At 44.5% G+C, this 15356-nt stretch overlaps 1 protein-coding gene and 1 long non-coding RNA gene across 3 annotated transcripts; one reads left to right on the top strand and one right to left on the bottom strand.

The window, feature by feature from the left end:
* Positions 1-668: 668 nt before the first annotated feature.
* LOC103112719 (tubulin beta-2B chain) lies at positions 669-4615 on the bottom strand. Its single transcript, XM_007522200.3, has 4 exons — positions 4432-4615; positions 3516-3624; positions 3173-3283; positions 669-2002 (listed from the first exon to the last, which is right to left on the bottom strand). Exons 1-4 carry the CDS (start codon positions 4486-4488, stop codon positions 942-944), a joined length of 1338 nt encoding a protein of 445 aa, XP_007522262.1. The 5' UTR covers positions 4489-4615; the 3' UTR covers positions 669-941.
* An 83-nt stretch (positions 4616-4698) lies between these two features.
* LOC132538025 (uncharacterized) lies at positions 4699-14880 on the top strand. Of its 2 annotated transcripts, XR_009549434.1 has the most exons (4): positions 4699-4834; positions 5118-5593; positions 6748-6852; positions 14238-14880. It is a non-coding gene; the product is annotated as an uncharacterized LOC132538025 (long non-coding RNA). The 2 variants fall into 2 exon arrangements; XR_009549433.1 differs by lacking the exon at positions 4699-4834 and having other exon boundaries at positions 4969-5593.
* Positions 14881-15356: the final 476 nt, after the last annotated feature.

The raw sequence follows: 15356 nt of genomic DNA, 5'->3' as shown, positions 1-15356 counted from the left end.
ACTTATTGAATTAATTTAAAATGTGATATATATATATATATATATATATATATATATATATATATATATATATCTGACCTTGTATTCATTTAATGGAGGAAAGACACTGTGCATCCATATAAAGGAGAGAATATGTTACATATCTATAGAAAACTGTTCAGCTACCTGAGTTTATAAAGATATGTTAATTAGTAAAAAAAGGAGACAGAAGTGTTAGTATTATAAAGTATGAGAAGAGAATAATTGTATAGGTTATATAGAAAAGGTATATTTCTCCAAGGATTAAAGAAGAGTAATGTGAGAAACATGGTCCTCCACAGAGAAGATACAAAAGCACATTGTCTAACCTTTCAGATTTTGCACTGTGAGCATATGGCAACTATTCAAAACACATTCTGTAATGGAATTAAAAGTAAAGAAGGATTTTTTTTTTACATAATAGTATGTTTGGGGCTATTTTAAATAATAAAATATTTGAAGGCATTTTAAAGCTTGGGTTGATTTCAATTGGCATGCCTTTAGTTCAGTTTTTACCACATTGAAAGGATAAAGTCATCTCAACGTTGTCTTCATTTTCTAAAGGGATAATTAATGCAATGTTGCCTGAAAGTCACATTTAAACTGGTAATAAAGAACTCAATAAAAAGGAGACAGAAAAGAGGACACCATTAGAGCACAAATGTTTATGTGATTTAGTCATTACAACAGTAGTTCAGAAATATCTCAAATGTTACATTAGTGTCATCAATATTAAAACAAACAAACAAAAACAAAACAGGCAACAGTGAAGAGCACCAGAGAACCAGTGCAAACATCTAGAATAGACCATGCTTCTTTCCTTCAACTGCCCAGATATTTCTCCAGTAAGTCCCCCCCACCCCCTTTGCTTTCATTCTTAACTTTCCCTAACCTGCTGTGAATTTCCCTAACCCTTTGTGATTTTAAGCCTCATCCTCACCCTCCTCCTCCTCAAACTCCCCCTGTTCATCAGCCGTGGCATCCTGGTACTGCTGGTACTCAGACACCAGATCATTCATGTTGCTCTCAGCCTCGGTGAACTCCATCTCATCCATGCCCTCGCCAGTGTACCAGTGCAGGAAGGCCTTGCGCCGGAACATGGCCGTGAACTGCTCCGAGATGCGCTTGAACAGCTCTTGGATGGCAGTGCTGTTGCCAATGAAGGTGGCCGACATCTTGAGGCCACGGGGTGGGATGTCACACACGGCCGTCTTCACATTGTTGGGGATCCACTCCACGAAGTAGCTGCTGTTCTTGTTCTGCACGTTGAGCATCTGCTCATCCACCTCCTTCATGGACATGCGGCCCCGGAAGATGGCAGCCACGGTCAGGTAGCGGCCATGGCGGGGGTCACAGGCGGCCATCATGTTCTTGGAGTCGAACATCTGCTGGGTGAGCTCGGGCACCGTCAGGGCACGGTACTGCTGGCTGCCCCGGCTGGTCAGGGGGGCAAAGCCAGGCATGAAGAAGTGCAGGCGGGGGAAGGGCACCATGTTCACTGCCAGCTTGCGCAGGTCTGCGTTCAGCTGCCCTGGGAAGCGCAGGCAGGTGGTCACCCCGCTCATGGTGGCTGACACCAGGTGGTTCAGGTCTCCATATGTGGGGGTGGTCAGTTTCAGGGTGCGGAAACAGATGTCATACAGCGCCTCATTGTCGATGCAGTAGGTCTCATCTGTGTTTTCTACCAGCTGGTGCACTGAGAGGGTGGCATTGTAGGGCTCCACCACTGTGTCTGACACCTTGGGTGAGGGCATCACACTGAAGGTGTTCATGATGCGATCCGGGTACTCCTCCCGGATCTTGCTGATGAGTAGGGTGCCCATCCCTGACCCTGTGCCACCCCCCAGTGAGTGGGTCAGCTGGAAACCTTGCAGACAGTCACAGCTCTCTGACTCCTTCCTCACCACATCCAGGACTGAGTCTACCAGCTCGGCTCCCTCTGTGTAATGGCCTTTTGCCCAGTTGTTTCCGGCACCGCTCTGGCCTGCCAGAGAGAGATGGGAATGTTAGACACTAAGATATATGGGATTCCTAATTCTATTATGCTAACTCTGGATGATTCTTAGATCTACAGATTCTGGGGCCAGGTGGTGGTGCACTTGGTTAAGTGCAGACATTACAGTGCACAGAGACCTGGGGTTCAAGCCCCTGGTCCCCATCTGCAGGGGGAAAGATTCATGTGTAGTGAAGTAGGGCTGCTGGTGTTTCTCTGTCTCTTTCCATCTCTATTTCCCCCTTTCTTCTCAATTTCTCTGTCTCTATCCAATAATAAACTAATTAAATTTAAAAAATAATTACAGATTTTTATTGATTAGATATCTTGTTTTGCCTAAAGAAAATTTCTGTAATTTTCTTGCCTGAGGGAAAAAGACCTTAAGTCACTGATGTTTAGGTTAAATTCTTTCTTACTTTAAAAGCCATAATATAGATGAATGAGTCAGTGTCCAGATAAGATATTTTCAGCAAAGTGGCTAGACATTAAAATATTTGGTCATGGGTATAATTACAAGCAAGGACCCTACCTGACTATTAGAAGTTGAAAGACATCTTCTTTTAGTGGGTGTTAACACCAAGTTGTTACATTGGGCCCTGGGTGGGTAGTCCAGCCTAGTAGATCACCAATTCACATGCCTAGGACTCTAGAGACCTTTGGTTCAATTTCTTTCTTTCTGTCTTTCTTCCTTCCTTCCTTTCTTTCTTTTTATTTAAGTTTATTTGTTTATTTAATAGGGCAGAGAGAAACTGATAGAAGGGGAGATAGAAAGAGACACTTGCAGCACTACTTCATTCCCTGTGAAGACCACACACACACACACACACACACACACACACACACACGGGGACTGGGCGCTTGAACATGGATCCCTAAAAATTGCAATACATGTTCATTCACAAACGAGTGCACCATTACCTGGCTCCCTTAGGTTAAATTTCTAAGCACTACCATATAACATAGCTGAGCAATGCTCTGGTCCCCTCTTTCTCTTCTCTCTCATAAATAAATCAGTAAATATTTTTTTAAATTTAAATCTCTTTTTAAAAAGAGTTTTTAAAAAAGATTTATTTAAATTTTCCTTTGATATTCTCATCCTTTCATCCTGGGATGTACAGTGTAAAATGAGCGACCATGCCCTAAGTCATTCCAATCACTCACCAAACACAAAGTTGTCTGGTCGGAAGATCTGACCGAATGGTCCAGACCTGACTGAGTCCATGGTGCCTGGCTCCAGATCCACCAGGATGGCCCGAGGGACATATTTGTTACCTGCAGAGAACAGGACTGGATTAGAGCTACAGACAGGTCTGGGAAGGGTTGGTACCAGATTCCCTTCTGTGCACACAGCTGTTGTCCCCAGACAAAGAACACCCAGATTCAGTTGTGAACAGCAAGCTCCCACAGCAGAGAAAGACTAGAACTTCTGGGCTTGATTTGCAGGGCTTAAAATGAAGGGGGTGTAAATGTTAACCCCTGAAAGGGGAGAGGTAGTGGCAATTACCAGTAGCTTCATTGTAGTACACATTGATTCTCTCCAGCTGCAAATCGCTGTCTCCATGGTAACTGCCAGTGGGGTCGATCCCATGCTCATCACTGATGACCTCCCAGAACTGAGACATACCAAAAAAGAAAAGAAAAAAAAAAAAAGGTTACATTGAACTATGCCATAAAAGGTCCCAGAGGCAACGAAAAAGCCCCAGATTCAGTTTCAACAACCCAGCCTTTCAGAAGCATTAAGGTGGCACGACCCTACCCAGCCACAGGATTTGTAATTCATAAAGTAGCCAAGTTGAAAATTGGGCGTTTCCCGGTGAACAGCTGCTAGTAACAGAAGGCAGGGGTCATGGCTGGGGTGTCGGGAGTGGGGAGAAGGGTCAGGGAACCAAAGGCACCAGGGCTTTGCATGATCACAGCTGGGGGGGGGGGGGGGCGATGGCAGCAGGGCGCCCGGACCCCAGCGGGTGAGGAGGGGTGGGTAGGAGAGAGCGGGGAATTGCAGGAGGATGGTTTTTAGATTCAAAGCCCGTTCTGTGGCTACAATTGCTTTCCTCTCCTTTCCGCCCCACAACTCGATTTTACAAAATCAATTCTCTTTGGAGCCCCACCCTCCTGAAAAACCTGCGTACACGTCTTACATGCTCCTCCCGGAACGCATGCCTGGCTAAGAGAGGAAGAAGGAGAAAGCAGAGACGAGGACTGCCCTCAATGAGTCACAGCAAAAATGAGAGGTTCCTCCTTTCTTTCTCTTCTACTCCCCCCACCCCGAAGCCTCCTCGGAACCTATACCCCACTTGGCTGCACAAAGCAGCCAGGAAGGTGTGTGCTTGGAGAGAGCATCAAGCCTGATCAAGAAAATGCCAGAGCCCGAGAACCTCTAGGGAGTTAGGTCCCCACCCTTCCTCACCCGGCGCACCCACCTTGGCTCCAATCTGGTTGCCGCACTGGCCGGCCTGGATATGCACTATCTCACGCATGGTGCTATCAAACTTCTAGTGGCCCTGGTAGCCGTCTGGTCAGTCTATCCGTCCTCCTTCACACACCCACCGCGGGGGCACCAGACTTGAGCTTGGGGAACAACTGGCTGAGATCGGCTGCCCAGCGGGCGAGGGCTTTTATGTTGGAAGGGTGGGGCAGGCCATGCAGACCACGCCCCCGGCCTCAGCTTCCCAGTCCCCTGCGCGCTGGCGCTCTCCAGGCCCTGTTGACGTAATGCTCTGAGCCCCAGGGACCATCCGGGGGGCTGGACCACAGGCCTATGGCCAATCAGCACAGACCTTCTGACACCTCGCAGACTGGGGCTATGGGAGAAGGGTGGTGGCGGTGTGTGCATTGTCTAGGGCTGGGTGGGGGTGGGGGGAGGAGAAAAAGATGGGCATTGTGAAGGGTGGGTGAAGAAATGGAGGGCGAGATGGTCGCGATAGCAAGTCTGGGTGGGAGTGGGGGGAGCTGGCATTGGTTGGGAGAGCTGACACTGGTTAGGAAGGCAGGGGAACTGGAGCAGGTGGAGAAGCTGTCAGTTGTACTGGGAAGGAGTGAACCGGGGCGTGGGGGTAAGATGGCAGAGATCGGACTGCCAGCGTAGTTTGTGGCACTCCTCCTCCAGGCACCAGCTATCTCTGGGCCACCTAGTCACTGTCTTCCAGACCACCGCCCCTTTTATGAACTCTACAGGATCATGACTATCCAACGGCCTCCATCATGGACACAAAGAGCCTTGGGAGAGGACAAGCATCCCCAAGAGGCAGTCGTGTGTCTTCAGGACAGTGAAGTCTGAGAGTTTTGACTCTGAACACTTAAAGAACAAGAATCTAAGGGTGCCCTCTGCCTAGGGTGGAGCATCTGTTCTTTCTTTTGTCTGACAGTGGACGCATGCTCCTTCTCCAAGTGGCTGCAGCATCCAGGGTGTGTCCCCTCCAGCTCTGCCCGACTCTCTTCAAGAGCTTCCACTTCTCCAGCTGGTTGGCTTTTGTTCCTTGGGAATGGATGGACTGGGTGTGGCTAGACACCCAGAATGGACAATCTAGCGGTCTGAATGAGGATGGGGTCCAAGAGATGGGGTTGAGGGAGAACAAAGAACTCGTGAGTGTTATGGGTATGGTGCACAATCCAATATTTCACAATCATAACCTGGGCACGCCTCCTCTCTGGGTTTGGTTCATTTATTGTGCAGTGAAGGGCTGGGTTCCATTGTCTCATCTTTCATCCCCCGCCAGAACTCGCAGTGACCTCGGGATCTCTAACCTCCCCTATACCGATGGGGGTAAGGAACACACCTAAAATCTGCTGCAGCGCCAAGGAGAGGTCACCCTAAACCCAGGCGCGCGCGCGGACACACACACACACACACACACACACACACACACACACACACACACACACACACAGCGCGTGCGCAAACTCGGAACACCCACATTCACTCAAATCCTGCAACATGTAGTCCAGGGAATTGATCTCTTTGTTGCGGGCAGAGGAGGGAAGCTGATCCATGCAATTCTGTGGGTAAAGTCTTGTCTGAAAGGTGACATACCATTTACATCTTCTAGAAAGAGGGGTCGAATAACCATAGTTCCCGTGACGAAACGGAACCTGCAGCTGTTGAGAGTGGCCATCCCCAAATCATCATCAAGCTGTCATCACCTCCCTTTCCCTTTGGGGGACTGTGTGTGTGTGGGGGGTTGGGCTTTCAACTCAATTTCATTGCACAGAGAAATAGAACAAAAGCCTAGCCGGCCCCCCAATCACTGCGTCCAGGCAGAATCCCGAGAGTGGGCAGTTCCCCTGATTCGGATGTCCGAGTCCGGACTCCCATGGAGTAGAGTGGGGCAAGAAACGGAAGAATCAAAGGTACTCCCTCTGCCCCACTTATAAGGCTCCAAGGATCAGAGGGGCTGAACCCAAGTTTCGTGTCTAATTCTTGCATAAGCAAAAACACACAACAGGTTTAAGACAGGGGGCAGATTGAAATCCTGTCCTCTCTGAGTCCCAGTCTTGGGTGAAGGTGGACACGCTTAGGCCAAAAAGGCTACTGCTGGTGACAGCCCGGATCCTCCGCTTGGCGGCCCTAGGGTGGAGCTGGTGTGAGATGGAACCAGAATGCAGTGAGGAGCCGCAATAGGCTAGAATAGGCACCCACCCCGGGTCAGGGAGATTTGCAGCGCCCCACCGGCTCTGTTCCTAGATGGGTAATTTGATCCGGCCGCCTGCCTTTCTCGCTTAACGGGTTCATTTCCCAGCTTCTGTTTCAGAGGCAGATCTCCACCAACTGCTTGAGTGAGAAGGCACGTTACCTTATGTGGATCAAAGGACCCGTTCCTCTATGAAAGCATCTTGGAAAGACGGTGAGGCAAGAACTCATCCTCTGGGGCCCCTGGGGACTAAACATTTTTGGTTAGGACCTGCTTTTCTTTGCTACATTTTCAGAATTTTGATTCCCCATCCCCACCCCTTTGCGCAGGCTTTCTTGTTAATGTTATACACACACATTCTCTCCTTCTCTCTCCTTGGAATGAAGGACGCTGCTTAGTTTTATTTTCACAAGCAGTTGATTTTGTGTCAGGATGCTGAATGTTGATGATAATCAAGTCTTTCCCTTAAGTCCTTTAGGTTAGCTACACAGACATTCTCTATCTAGGTCATTGTAGATCAGGGATTAATTTTCTAGGACAATGTTGCCTTGTGGCTTACAGTCTATTAGTTTTAATGATGTGCTAACACTTCTAAAAATTTCCTTTCTTCCCATGGTTGTAGCAGTAATGCAACATAAAAATGAAATTTAGTGTTTGTTATAAGCTTACTAGTGGTGAAGCGGAGGTGAGTGAGACATCCCTTAAGCTATTAAAGTTATATTTGCTGTCAATGATTAGAATATTTTGAATGGTAATTTCCTCAAATGATTTTGCATTTACTATACACTGAATCCTTGTTTTAATAATCCAGGCTGATAGAAAAGAGGATATTACACAAACAACTATTTTGGGGAGATAAGAAATTATGCTCATGTGAAAACTGCTTTTTAAATCATCCTCCCCCCCAAAAGTGCTTTGACTAAAAAAAAAGAGAAGAGTATATATACATATAACTCAAAAGTAGGCTTTTGCAGCATTGTTTTTAATATAAGATATATTTAGCACACTTAAATAAATGGCAATACCTCTAGCTTTCAGATAGTCCCCCGCTTCGTGACTGCAGTCACCACTTAGTACTTAGCCCAGAGCTGGATGGATAGCCATTTCTGCAGTCTAGATACACGAGGTTTCCTAGGCAACTGACACTTAGCCAATGAATGAAGAGGGACTGAAAGAGACTGCAAATCCATCATTATTCACCCCCTCCCTTATTCTCATCTCAATGCATTCTAGTTAGAAATATTGGAAACCTTCCAATCCTAACATTTATATAAAGGAGTCAAAATGCCCCGAGCATTGGGAGTAAAAACGGTCACAGTCCCAGATTATGACTGTAGGGGAGGAATTGTGGAAGGCGTCTCTGAGACTCACTGAGACCTGTGTGAGCCCTTGTCTTTGTAGTTCTTCTGGTTTATATCTCAGTCCCAACCCCCTACACCCCCATGGGAAGCTAGCAGCTTTCTGGCAGAGCTGTCTCGATGCTCTTTCATCAAAGGGAACCACAGAGCCCTTGTCCTTTCCAAGTCATGGGGCTCTGCAGAGACCAGACAGTGCAGGTAACAAAAGAAATAAGCAGTGAAAATTCCAGTCCTTAAATGCAGGGCAATGTGATTTTCTTTAGTTTTGTTCTTCAATGAGGATGACTGTTCCCTTAGTCTTGGCAGATATGTAGAATGGGGGTTAAAATGGCTTCTGGCCAGACTGAGAGTGCTGAACTTTCAGGAAAGAGATTTGCCTTCTTTGTCATACAAATCAGTGGAGTGAAAAGAACCCAGGCTTTGTGGCACTGTTTTCCTTTTGTAGGCAACCCCTCCCCCACTCTGTCAATAATTAGTAAGATTCTTAGACAGGTTGGGGGAGGGCAAGTGGGAGAAATCTTGCTCTGAATCCTGCATGAATGGCATTTCTTGACAGAACCAAATTGTGTAGAACACAGAAATAGAAGAAATTACTCTTCAGTGGGAATGTGGCAGGAAAATAAATAAATAAAACAAAACCAAGATTGACAGGGTAACAGTAGCAAGATGCAACTTGTGAAAACCAACAAACAGAGAAACCACTTATGAAATAAATAAGTTTGCACAGGAAGGCATGAGGAGGGAGCCATTTTAAGTTTCAGCAGCAGATTCGTGTAATATTAATGACTGTAGGGCTGCCGCCTTACTTTAGAGATGGCTCCAGCAGTAACTGCTTGTTCACAAAGGTCTGAGCAGCTCCCTATTTTTCTTTTAGTGATAAATCTGTCTTAGATCTTTGTCTGCAGTCTCATAAAACCAAAATGCTCATTCAGGTAAATAATACATAGAGATATACCCTTTGCCTCTAGATTTAGATGACTGGTGGCATTGTTAAAAAAAAAAAAAAAAAAAAGCCCTAGGCTCAATCCCAGCACCACATGTGCCAGAGCAGTGGCCTGGTCTTTATCATTCTCTTCCTCTTCCTCATAAAGTAAACAACTGGATGTAAAGCAAACAAATAGAAAGACAAAAGAATTTCCCTTTATAAAAAAAAAAAAAAAAAGGAAGTCGAGACAGCAAGATAGCTCACCTAGTAAGGTTTTGGCCATGCACATGACCCAGTCTAGTCCCTAGCATATATAGTACTTGGAGAAAGCTTTACTGCCTTGGTGTCTCTTTCTCTTTCTCTGTCTCTGGCTATCTGAAAACTCCACATCTCAGTGGCAGCCAAAAAAGAGAATGAGAAAATGAGAAAGAGGAAGAGGACAGAGTAAATAATAAGCTCAAAATACAGTTCCTCATCCGGGATTCTCCAAGACTTAATACATATCTTATCTTAATTGTATCAGCCTCACCCTAAAATAGAATTTTAAACCAATTTTCAGATGTTCCTAATCTTGCCAATGAAAAGTGGCTTTCCTAGGGCCAGGCAGTGGTGCACCTGGTTAAGTGCACACATTACAGTGCACAAGGATGTGAGTTCAAGCACCTGGTCCCCACCTGCAGAGGGGATGTTTCACAAGTGGTGAAGTAGTGCTGCAATTGTCTTTCTGTCTCTTTTCCTCTCCACCTCTCCCTCCCTTCTCAATTTCTCTCTAACTCTATCTAAATAAATAAATATTTTTAAAAGTGGCTTTGCCTGAAGTAACCCCTTTCTTTTGCTAATAACCTTGCCCCACCCTCTTTATAACAACAAAACAAGAAAAATCCTTTTACTTTGTATGAATATCTGTAGTATCTTTCTACTCTCTCAATGGGATGCTGCCCAAGTCATTTTATTTTTAATAAAATCAATGGTATCTTTAAAATGAACTGATTGGAATTTTGAATGGTCACTTCATAGTCATAGTATCTTTTCAAAAATAGGGCAAACTTTAAGAGAACCTCTGGGAAATCTTACTGCTTCTTCAAAAGTTTGCATTCTCATGCTTGCTACCATCTCTTTGTCTTGAGGATTATTTTATAGGAGGGATTTTTTTAACTTTATCTATTTCTTTATTTATTCCCTTTTGTTGCCCTTTTTTATTGTTGTAGATATTATTGTTATTGATGCCATCATTGTTAGATAGGACAGAGAGAAATGGAGAGAGGGGGGAAGACAGAGAGAGAGGGGGAGAGAAAGACAGACACCTACAGACCTGCTTCACCGCCTGTGAAGCAACTCCCCTGCAGCTGGGGAGCCGGCGGCTTGAACCGGGATCCTTACTCTGGTCCTTGCGCTTTGCCCCACCTGCGCTTAACCTACTGCGCTACCGCCCGACTCCCAGGAGGGATTTTAAATGTTAATTTTATTAATTTTTAGTGAGAGAAAGATTGAGATCTACTAGACCACTGCTCAGTTATGTCTTATGGTAGTGCTGGGCACTGAACCTGAGACTTTTGGTGGCATAGGCATGAAAACCTTTTTTGAATAACTATTATACTGTCTCCTTAGCCCAGAGATTGGCCATTTTTGAAAAACAGCCCCCTTACACACACACACACACACACACACACACACACACACACACACACACACACACTGTCTGCTTTGCTGAAACTGAAAGACCACTTGTCTCCTCTAGTTTTTATCAATGGTGAAAGTAGTAACTTAAATTTGCACCACAATTGTAGCTTTATGTACTAAACCTCTTTCATAGCTGGCTTTCCTTTCTCCTTCTCAAAATATCCTTTAAAAAATTATTTATTGGGTGTCAGGCGGTAGCACAGTGGATTAAGTGCACATGGTATAAAGTGCAAGAACCCATGTAAGGATATCAGGTCGAACCCGCCCCCCACCTGCAGGAATGAAGCGAGACTGCAGGTGTCTATCTTTCTCTCCCCCTCTTTGTTTTGCCCCCTCAATTTCTCTGTTCTATTCAACAATAACAACAACATCAATGGCAACAACAACAATAATGACAATAAAGGCAAAAAATGGGGGGGGGGAAATGGCCTCCAGGAGCAGTGGATTTATAGTGCAGGCACCGAGTTCCAGAAATAACCCTAGAGGCAAAAAAAAATATTTATGTATAAATGAGAGAAAGAGAGAGAATGAGCAGGAGCCACCGGATCGTCTCCCTGGCACATACACAACACTTGGCCTCAAATTCAGTATTTCACAGACACTAGCCTTTCACCATTGCATGAATTTCCCTCTTAGTGTACTGCTTTTGCATTGTATGGCGTCTGATAGCTTGTTTCTTCATTTTCATGGTTTTCCAGAATGTTTTTATTCTTTTTTTACCAGAGCACTTTTAAGCTCTGGGTAATGATGGTACAGGGGACTAAACTTGGAACTTCAAATCCTTAGGAATGGGAGTCTCTTTGTATAATCATCCTGCTTTCTACCCTGTTCTTCCCCAGATAGTTTTAAATTTTGATTTCTTCAATGACCCAGGAGTTATTCAGAAGCATGTTGTTTAGTCTTTACACTTTTAAAAATTTAATATAATTTTTATTAGTAATTTAACAATAGTTTGCAAAAGTATAAGGTCACAGGGGTGTAGTTCCAGACCACACTTGACCCCATAGTTCTCAAAGCCTTAGAGACAGTCTGACTGTCTCTAAGTCCATGTGTTTGAAAACTCTGTATTCCATATATGAGCAAAACCATGTAGCAGTTGTATTTTACCTCTTTACTGACTCTAAGAATAGTCAGGTCCATCCATTTTGTCTCAAAAGTTATAATATCATTCTTTTAAGTTGCAAAGTAGTGTCCCATTGAAATTATATTCTATAACTTCTTTATTTAGTCATCTGTTGATGAACAGTTATATTGCTTCTACTTCTTGGCTATTGTGAATAATCCAGTTATGAACATAAAGGTGCATATATTCCTTCTAATAAGTCTTTTTGTGTCCTTTGGAGGTAAGCCTAGCAGTAGTTTTGCTGGGTCATAAGGTGCTTTTTTCCATTTATCCTTGTTTAAGGAAGTTTCTTACTATTTTCCATAGGGGTTATATCTGCTTGTTTGCCTTTTCACCAACAATGTAAGAGAGTGCTTTTTTCTCTAACATGTGTTGCATTGTTTGACTTTCATTGCTGTGTAGTAGAAGTTTTTTTAAACATAACTTTTGGGTATTGTTTATTCAAATTATTTATTTTGTCACCAGGGTTATTGGTGGGATTCAGCACCTGTACAATTCCACCACTCTCAGTGAACTTTTTTAAAAAAATATTTATTTAATTTATTTATTCCCTTTTGTTGCCCTTATTGTTTTATTGTTGTTGTCGTTGTTGGATAGGACAGAGAGAAATGGAGAGAGGAGGGGAAGACAGAGAGGAGGAGAGAAAGATAGACACCTGCAGACCTGCTTCACCGTCTGTGAAGCGACTCCCCTGCAGGTGGGGAGCCGGGGTTCGAACCGGGATCCTTATGCCGGTCCTTGCGCTTTGCACCACCTGCACTTAACCCACTGCGCTACAACCCGGCTCCCCTCAGTGAACTTTTTTTTTTTAATTTAAAAGATGGTGAGATGGAGAGACATAGAGAGAGAAGGAGGGACGCCTACAAAACTACTCCAGAGCTCATGAAGCTTTCCCCCTGCATTTGGGGTCTAGGGGCTTGAACCTGGGAACCGGTGCATGGTAATGTGTGGGCTTTACCTGGTACTCCACCATATGACCCCTCATTCCTTTTATTATTTTAAACAGTCTAAGGCTTGGAATATGTTCTAACACAATTAACAGTAATGACTGCCAAGTGACTGTAAAAAAAAATCACTTTTTCCCAAGTGATTGGAAAAACTAATTAAGTTACAAATTCCAGTACCTTAAAAAAAGCTTTGAAGTAAGACTATGAGACAGATTTCTACTATTGTAGAAAATTATTTCATTGGCTGGTGAGGCAGCTCATCTTGAAAAGATGCCTGCTTTGCCATGTGCTTGACCCATATTCTAGCACCTTACCCCCACTGTACTGGGAAAAGCTTTTGGTGTCGTGGTGTCTCTGTCTGTCTCCCCATTTCTATATAAAAAGTCAAGCTGGAGCAGTGAAGCCTCAAAAGAAAAAGAATCACAATTTGTAAAAGATCAATTTATCCATTAGAGAGAGAGAGAGAGAAAGAAAAGAAGGAAAGGAAAGGAGAGAAGAGGAGAGGAGAGGAGAGGAGAGGAGAGGAGAGGAGAGGAGAGGAGAGGAGAGGAAAGGAGAGAAGAGGAGAGGAGAGGAGAGGAGAGGAGAGGAGAGGAGAGGAGAGGAGAGGAGAGGAAAGGAGAGAAGAGGAGAGGAGAGGAGAGGAGAGGAGAGGAGAGGAGAGGAGAGGAGAGGAGAGGAGAGGAGAAGAGAGGAGAGGAGAGGAAAGGAAAGGAGAGAAGAGGAGAGGAGAGGAGAGGAGAGGAGAGGAGAGGAGAGGAGAGGAGAGGAAAGGAGAGAAGAGGAGAGGATAGGAGAGGAGAGGAGAGGAGAGGAGAGGAGAGGAGAGGAGAGGAGAGGAAAGGAGAGAAGAGGAGAGGAGAGGAGAGGAGAGGAGAGGAGAGGAGAGGAGAGGAGAGGAGAGGATCAGAGTATCATCTGTCACGTGCAATGCAGGAGATTGAACACAAGACCTCATACTTAAGAGTCCAATACTTAATCCATTGTGCTACCTCCTGGGTTGTACATTTTAAGTACAGATATTTTCTTTTTCTTTTTTTGCCTCCAGGGTTATTGCTGGGGGCTCAGTGCCTGCACCTGAATCCACTGCTCCTGGAAGCCATTCCCCCCCCCCTTTGTTGCCCTTGTTGTAGCCTTGTTGTGGTTATTATTGGTATTGTTGATGTCGTTCATTGTTGGATAGGACAGAGAGAAATGGAGAGAGGAGGGGAAGACAGAGAGGGGTAGAGAAAGACAGACACCTGCAGACCTGCTTCACCGCCTGTGAAGCGACTGCCCCACAGGTGGGGAGCAGGGGGCTCGAACCGAGATCCTTAGGCTGGTCCTTGTGCTTTGTGCCCTGTGTGCTTAACCTGCTGCACTACCGCCCGACCCCCAAGTACAGGTATTTTCAGGTATATTAAGTATATAATATGTTTGGATGTTATTATAGACAAACAACTCAAATAAAATCACTCTTAGTACAGTGAATTATAAAAATTTAATTAAAACTCTTTTAAAGGTGTTTAAGAAGTTTCACTTGCAAAGAAGCAGAAATTGAAGTTTCTAATCATTACATTTTGCAGCTGAAGCTAAGGTCAACCACTGGAGTGAGAAGATTTTAAAAAAGAAATCAAAGGAGGAGGAAGATGAAGTACCTGAACACATACATTTGCTGAATCTTTTGTTTTTAGCATCAGTTGACTGGTGAGGGGGTCACTTGGGCATGACATTTGGTCTAAATTCTGCTGAAATTTCAGAGAAGAAACATTGAAGTAGAAAGTAGAAATTGGCAATGACCCCTGTGAAGAGGAATGCATGATTCTAAAAACAAAGCTGATTCATGGCTGATAAAAATAGGAAAAGAAACAACAGAAGCCACCAGCTGCAAAGGAAGTGAACATTTACAAGCTGAGGAGTGCAGACATGTTGAATGAATTACAGGCAACAGAGTGATCACACAAACTCCCAGACTGTTCTTCATGGTGAGAAAGCTCACGACAGCTGGCTCAACATTCTTGCTAGACTGAAATCAATACCCTAAACCGGTAACTTACAGAGTGAACTCATCCTCAGCATGCTCTTCTGCTCCACCCATTAAATTGGTGGTGGTGGAAGGAGACACACAAGCTTTGTACTCACGTGAAAGATGTTCACAGCTACGAATTCTTTGACATGGTAATCTGGGAAGTGGCACAGTGGATAAAACATTGAATGTTCAGACATGAAGTCTGTGTGTGTGTTTGTACTTGCTTTGGCCAGAGCACTGCCCAGCTCTGGCTTATAGTAATGCTGGAGATTGAACCTGGGACTTTGGAGCCTCGTGCATGACTATTATGCTATTTCCCCAGCCTGAGGTCCTGAGTTTGACCCTTGGCCTCATATATTCCAAAGTGATGCTCTGGTTCTCTCTTTCCCGCCCCTCATTAATTAATGTATGAACAAAAATCCTTAAGAAAACAAAGGAAGAAACACTGTGGCCCAGAATGTGGTGAAGTGAGTAACATGCTGAATTTCTGTGTATGAAGTCCCGAGTTTAATTCCCAGCATCACATATGCCAGAGTGATGCTCAGATTTTATTTTTAATATGTAAATAAACAAATTAAAATTATTAGTGATTTAATAATGATTAACAAGATTGTAAACTAACGAGTACAATTCCACACAGTTTCCACCAAGAGTTCTGTGTCCCATCCCCTCCATT

Source organism: Erinaceus europaeus, chromosome 4, assembly GCF_950295315.1.
Source record: "Erinaceus europaeus chromosome 4, mEriEur2.1, whole genome shotgun sequence".
Classification (NCBI taxonomy): Eukaryota; Metazoa; Chordata; class Mammalia; order Eulipotyphla; family Erinaceidae; genus Erinaceus; species Erinaceus europaeus.
Note: the sequence above shows the minus strand (reverse complement) of the source record. Positions and strands in the feature narration are given on the sequence as shown.

What these genes read in the sequence shown, in the direction of transcription:
- LOC103112719 (XM_007522200.3), bottom strand. Translation starts at nt 4,488, where the DNA reads ATGCGTGAGATAGTGCATATCCAGGCCGGCCAGTGCGGCAACCAGATT. An exon ending in GCAACCAGATTGGAGCCAAG is followed by an intron (nt 3,625 to 4,431) that starts GTGGGTGCGCCG and finishes GGTATGTCTCAG; the next exon opens with TTCTGGGAGGTCATCAGTGA. An exon ending in GTACTACAATGAAGCTACTG is followed by an intron (nt 3,284 to 3,515) that starts GTAATTGCCACT and finishes TGTTCTCTGCAG; the next exon opens with GTAACAAATATGTCCCTCGG.